We start from the raw sequence: 7,120 nt of genomic DNA on the forward strand, positions 1-7,120 counted from the left end.
TGACATGTTTTGCAATTTTGATCATTTAATTCAAGTCTTGAGAACAAAGCAAGGTGAAATCCGCAAGGATAAAGACAGGGCCCAATTTCATGGCTCTGATTACCGCCGAATTCTGCGCTTACGATCGCGATTCCCCGCTTAGTGCAAGCGCCGAACTTCTGCGCTAGCCTTGTAAGCGTAGAATGCCTAGTAACGTGAAGTACGCACGCGCAGAAGCCCAAATTCGCCGCTAACCCGTGAAATACGCTTCCGTAGGCACAGAACAAGTCCCATTCTCGGGACCACATTTTGACGGCGAGCGCGCACTGTACTGTATGCTACGGGTTGTTTCATAGTAAGTTGAGGTAATAGCTTAGGGACCTCTCACACGAGAATGGGACTTGAATCAAGTCTAGGGCACTGGGGGGCTGACTCAGGTGAGCCCCTGGAATGACGTCAGAGCTATTCGAACGCACCGGGGTCGACCCAGGGAAGCTAAACGAACGCACCCTATGTGAAACGACAGAGGTCAGAGGTCAAACTACACGCCGGTTTTGGAATTTTTTGAGCCAGGTGTGGCGGTTTCAGTCTTCCGCCGTGTTCAGTTTTCCGGGTGACGTAGCCGGACATTTCAGCACGTTGTTCGAACGGTTTTAGCTTTCCGGCGTGTTCAGTTTTCCGGGTGACGTAGTCAGACAAAAATACCGCCGCGAGTACCCTGGCGACTACTGTAGTGCTGTCAGTGACCCCAAATTGTATCTATTACAATTCTTTTCTGTTTAGTCACATTCTCTTGCCCTATCTTTACACGTATTCATGCGTACACCTGTAAGCAGGTTACACTGCTTGTGCAACTGGTTAAATACAAGATAGCTTGCTTGGTCTTCACACCAAATTCTCTCATGTATGATCCACGCGTTCGCCGCTCGTTGTACTCGTGGACTCCGCCATGACAGCTACCGGAGAGTAACACGGATGACTCAATACGGCACTAAAAATTGACTACTTTCGCTTGCTGTGCGCAGGCATCGCATGACATCATGTTACCGTATTTGGTCATTTGGAAAACTGAACACGGCGGAAAGTTGAAACCGCCACACTGGTATCCCCAGTTATTCACGAGCCTCGAAGAATGACGTCAGACGTTCAGGCGAGGCGGTGAGTGGACTAAGTCAGGTGAGTCGGTGCGGGCGCTGTTGGTGATTTGGCCGCGGTGTGCGTGAAAGGAAAACGAGAAACGTCTTGCACCAAGACTAGCACTCTGTACACTGGTGGTGAATAAGCAAATCTCTTTCCTGCATACATCAATATCAGTTAATGGAAGTTCTCTAGTTCTGCAGTTGAACTAAAGTGGGAATGCTTCTGCTGGTTTTTCTATTGGTTTTTAATTTTCTGCTTTTATTATTGTTTTGTGTACTATATTATGTTAAATCTATATTAATTTTATTGTGTACCCCAGATGTGGGGCAACAGATCTACGGATCATAGTATGTATTTGCTTTTGTTGTCCCTTGCCCATCTTGGGGTATAATGTTGTCAATGTATTTTGTTTTGTACTGTTATGGCGAATAAAATAATAATAATAATAATAATAATAATAAAGTCCTGCGCGCATGAATTTTCTGTTGTACATTGCAATTTCGTTTTTGAAGATTTTGGGGGGAATGCAGCAGCGTAGGCAGAAATTTTTCAGTTGGGGCCACAGGGGGCTGGCTTTCAGTTGGGGGGGGGGGCAGTAGGTAAACATTATGATGTAATTTGCCATTGGACACTTTCGGTAAACAGTATTGTCCAAGGCCCACACTTCGTGTATCACAACTTCTATATAAAATAACAAACCTGTAAAAATTTAGGCTCAATCGGTCATCGGAGTCGGGGGAAAATAACGGGAAAACCCACCCTTGTTTCCGCATGTTTCGCCGTGTCATGACATGTGTTTAAAATAAATTCGTAAATCTCGATATCGAGAATTGATAATTGTTTTAATGTTTTCTCAAAAAGTAAAGCATTTCATGGAATAATATTTCAAGAGAAGTCTTTCACCATTACCTTCTGTAAAACCCTGTAAATTATTTTTTAAATCTGTGAACTTTTAATTTTTTTTCTTCTGTGTATCACCGCCTTTGTATTTTGCTTTACCAATTCTTACATGTTATAGCAACCCATTAGCCGGCACAAGTATTAGGCATATTATTTTAGTTAGTTACTTTACTTTTTCCCCACTGCCTTAGTTTGATCTTTGCCTATTATTGTAAATGATCAACGACCCACGTCCATAAATCATAAAGGTCATTGTTTTATTTTGTCACAATAATGAATTACAACAGTGCAATCTGTAGCCTACAGTTTTTAATAAGTAAAGTTCAGAGTCAAGGTTACAATAGAAGTTATACGCGTCCATAAACTAGTGTTGCACATTGCTTTATAAAGAAGTCGAATGGTGCGGGAGAAGAGGTGAACTTTCTTGTTCACAAACCCGTGAATATTTGTTGGTACATTTAACAACCTTTTTCCAGCAAGCTACACACAAAATGGCGGCCGCCACATGCCCCACAACTATTTGCCCGCCGCCACTTATACTCTCGCGGCTGGCATGCCAAAAACGAGAGGGCTCCCCAAAAAGTACAAGGGATAGATAATTTGAAAAAAAAATGCTGCCAAATTAATATCCATGTAATATAACTGATGAATACAAAACTAACATTACAATATACATGTACTTAGAAAATGTCTTTTATTAGAAGGGCACACTTTTTTTCCGAGCCTTTTTTAATACATGCATTTTGCTACCCAAGGCCAGTATAGGTCTAATGGGAACACAAAAGAAAGTCAATAATCAGTAATGTGAAATTATAAGCGGGACAAACAATACAGTTGGAAAGAATATTCTTTCCAACTGTATTGTGTATCCAAATATGATATGATAATCCCTAATCAATAATTGTCTTTGTTTATTATTGAGTATTATTTGGGTGTGAGCGACGCGGGGGTGTCGTAATGATCACGATCGGCACAATTTTGTTTTAACATCTGCAAAATATGGTTTTGTTGCAAATTTTTAATGATGGTGGTGTGTATTGTCACATCACAGGCAGGGGATCTAGCCTAAGTTGTTGGTTTCCGTCCGACCTGTACCTTTCTTCTACCTGCGCCTCTGTGAGCAGGCCGACAGGACAGGACAGCACTCCAGTTAAAAAATACCCAGGTACGGATGTACATTTGATCTCGCATTAATTTTGCAGTCAAATTCTACGTGCGCGATACATAGTATTTAAAATATCACTGCATGGATGTACATGTACTGTAATACATGTATTTTGTAACCAATAATATCGCTGGATCTGTAAAACTAATGCCCGTCCGTCAGGGGACCAGGCTATACTAACACAGATAAACAACATCGCTCATCGCTCATAATTGCTTGGGTTTGTTTCTCCTCGTGTGAGCAACAACGTGGTTGGGTGTGTATAGAACTTCGGTTGTAAGTGTGACAACTAAAAGAGTACACCCGAACCTTTGTTTTTTTCCCGAAACTGTTAAAATGGCTCGACAAATCTTAGCTTCTCGAAACGGTTGCAGAGTTTTCCTAGTTGGAGTAGCAGGCTTTTTATCGGCAGCGTTACTATTTACGCTCACTGGTTGTGCAACGGGGCCAGATGGTACAGTTTACCAATGTATCCCTCACCTCGGTTTTCAGAATTCCAGACAATCCCGGCTTTGTACTCAAACTCAGGACAAACACATGACAACTGAAGATACTCCAAGCGGTGAAAAGATTATTATCTTAGCATCAATGAGAACTGGATCTTCCTTCGTTGGCCAGATGTTCGGCCAAAATAGTGACATTTTCTACCTATTTGAACCCGGCACATTCCTTCAAGCTGCCCTCCGCCAACGAGGTGATATATTCTCGCAGTCGCTTTACATTGATATGTTGGACAGCCTTTATCGGTGTAACTTGACTGATTATGAATATTATTCAAAATGGTTATCGACGCAAGGCCCCAAAAGTTTGTTACAGCAAGCCCCGAATATGTTTAAACTGCTTTGCTCCAAGCCAGATATTTCGTCTGAGGTACACTGTGGGAGTGTGACACATGACAGTTTCGTGCGCACATGTATGGATTTGAAGAAAGTTGCGATCAAATCGGTTCGTATCTCTGATATTGGAAGTCTGTTACCGTTGATCAAAGACAAGACGGTCAATCTGAAAGTGATTCATCTCGTTCGTGATCCGAGAGGGATGATCGCTTCGCGGGTGGTTGCCATGAACGATATCAAGAAAACGGCAGACAAAGTAGAAACATTTACGGACGACACAAAGACAGCACTTATCAATTATTGTTGGAACAACTTGCACAACACGGACGTGGGAACCAACATGCCCAAATTCCGAGACAACTATTTGCTCCTGAGGTACGAGGATGTCTCTTTGGATCCACACGAAGCGGCTCGACGCATCTATAATTTCACCGGTCTTGGTGCTGTTCCTGGGAACGTGTCCAGTTGGATTCAAGAACACACGAGTGCTCACGTAGCCGGGACTTACTCCACCTCACGAGTGTCAAGTCAAGTCTACCAATCTTGGCGCTCTAGACTCAGTTTCCCAACTGTTAAAACCATTGAGGAAGTTGGAACCTGTTCTAAAATGATGCAAAGATTTGGTTATCTCCCAGCTAAAGATCAAGATCATCTGACTAATCTAAACATCTCTCTTTTATCTGACAATGTGCCGGATGTCAAACGAGATATATACGCCTTTGACAAACCATACTGACTGTCATGGTTAAAGGCAGTGGACACTATTGGTAATTACTCAAAAATTTTTTTAGCAAAAAACCTTACTTGGTAATGAGTAATGGTGAGCAGTTAATGGTGATAGTATAAAACATTGTGAGAAACGGCACCCTCTGAATTAACGTAATTAGTTTTCGAGAAAGAAGTAATTTTCCACGAACTTGATTTCGAGAACTCGGAATTAGATTTTGAGGTCTCGAAATCAAGCATCTAAAAGCACACAACTTCGTGTGACACGGGTGTTTTTTCTTTCATTATTATCTCGCAACTTTGACGGCCATTGAGCTAAATTTTTCACAGGTTTGTTATTGTATGCATTATGTTGAGATACAACAAGTGAGAAGACTGGTCTTCGACAATTACCAATAGTGTGACTTTAAGTTTATGGTAATTTCTCTGTGGTCTAGGCTTATATATATTTTTTAAAGGTTCTATTTTTTCTTCGTCACTAAAATACCGGAAATTTATGAAATCCAATCGACAGAATTTTTGAAGCAGATCTGTGACCAATTTCATAGAGATGCTTGAATAAAATATGGCTTAACAATTGCTGCTAGCAAAATATGAGCAGGAAACTAGTCACAAATTGATCATGTGGCACGGTATTTTGGCTGCAGTCTACCTTCGTCTTTAATGTGCAATTGTGTAGACAGTTTACTAAGCTCTATATAAAGTTGTGCCCTGTGAGTGTAATTTGAGACATAATAGGCCTATGGAAGGCCTTGCACAGTAGCAAAATGATGTATTAACTGTCTTGGCAAAAGTTTGCTCTTATAAGTAAGACATTAGCCTTATTTATAATATTATATGAGTATTAACTGACATTATTTGGCATTGTTATTATTATTATTATTATTATTTTTTTGGGGGGAGGGGCACCGTGGTTGGTAGCCGCAATATTATAGGTGGCGACGGAAAGATAGGGCGTGTGGCGGCCGCCATTTTGTGTGTCCAGGCGCCAGATAAAGGTTACCAACAAATACTTACGGGCTTACAACGTACAATAATAGTTTATTTAACTTTTTTGAACGCTTATTATTTATATTGTAACTTTTACTCAGAACTTTACTTATTAAAACTTTAGGTTACAGATTGAATTGCAGTCGTTGTAGTTCATTATTGTAAACCAAGTAAAACATCACCTAAAAGGCATTATTCATTATACACCAACACGCACAGAATCAAATCTCTGCAGATGCTGTTCCTTAGCACCATGTGTCGATCGGGATCGTTTATGTAAATTTGATGTATAAAAGGCCGAAATTAATTTCCCATCGTGGATAATAAAGTAAATTGAAATTGAAATTGAAATTCAATGGCAACACCCCTGCGTCGCTGCAAAACCGCAATAATTAATTCCACAAAAATATGGATTAGGGATTATCATTAGATAGGGTACACAATACAGTTGGAAAGAATGTTCTTTCCCATTGTATTGTGTGCACCGCTTCTAAATTTACATTATTGATTATTGACTGCGTGTCCACATCTGCAGACCTATTGGCATCGAGTAGCAAATTACACATATAAACACGTATAATTGTACTTGTTGTTTTGGATTGAAGCATATATAATCATCAGTTAGATTATGTGGCTATTAATTTGATAGCAATTTTTGTCAAACTATATACTGTTATATTTTTTTGGTGAGCCCTACCGTGGTTGACATGCCAGCCGCGAGATTATAATTTGCGCCGAACACTTTATTGTGGGGCGTGCGGAGGCCGCCATTTTGGGTGTCGGTTGCCGGAAAAAGGGTAGGAGCCTGCCAACAAATATTTGTGAAAAAGAAAGTTCACCCCCTTTGCGCTGGCACTATACGACTTCATTATGATATAGTAAGTGTAAAAACTATACGTTTCATATTTTGGTTCTGCAAACTTTCGTAGCCTTCTCTGTTTGAGATTGGAGCGATATCTGTTGCGGTTTCCTTTTCGATTAAAAGTAGACTGGTGCTTTATTTATGTCACATAAAACCCCGAAAGATTTTACCCTTTTGGTCATACTTAAAAATGACGACTTTTCCAGACCCATGGCACTCACCACTGGGGATCGCGAAAATACCACCTATACGTTGAGCAGTTCCAACAAGCAACTGCATGACGTCATCACGAAGGCTGCTGGGGTCTTGTTTTGTCATACAAAACATTGATTCAAGGCTGTTGCCGTAGTGTGCCCAGACCCGGTGCGCGGCGAAGAGGAAACAAAAACCGCACGCAGTGTATAGACGAACAACGTATAGACGATGACTAGAGAAAGCTAGTCGAATTGACGTGCTTGCTCTATAGTCATCGTCAATGACGATGACTAGAGAAAGCTAGTCGAATTGACGTGCTTGCTCTAT

General features: G+C 40.9%; 1 protein-coding gene across 1 annotated transcript; it reads left to right on the top strand.

The window, feature by feature from the left end:
• Positions 1–3,421: 3,421 nt before the first annotated feature.
• Positions 3,422–4,793, top strand: LOC117290044 (carbohydrate sulfotransferase 3-like). Its single transcript, XM_033771281.1, has one exon. The coding sequence runs from the start codon at positions 3,521–3,523 to the stop codon at positions 4,754–4,756; it is 1,236 nt and encodes a 411-aa protein (XP_033627172.1). The 5' UTR covers positions 3,422–3,520; the 3' UTR covers positions 4,757–4,793.
• The last annotated feature ends 2,327 nt before the right edge of the window (positions 4,794–7,120 follow it).

The sequence above is a fragment of the Asterias rubens genome, chromosome 1 (assembly GCF_902459465.1).
Source record: "Asterias rubens chromosome 1, eAstRub1.3, whole genome shotgun sequence".
Lineage (NCBI taxonomy): Eukaryota > Metazoa > Echinodermata > Asteroidea > Forcipulatida > Asteriidae > Asterias > Asterias rubens.

Excerpts from the sequence above, each read along its gene's own strand:
- LOC117290044 (XM_033771281.1), top strand. The coding sequence starts at position 3,521 with ATGGCTCGACAAATCTTAGCTTCTCGAAACGGTTGCAGAGTTTTCCTA.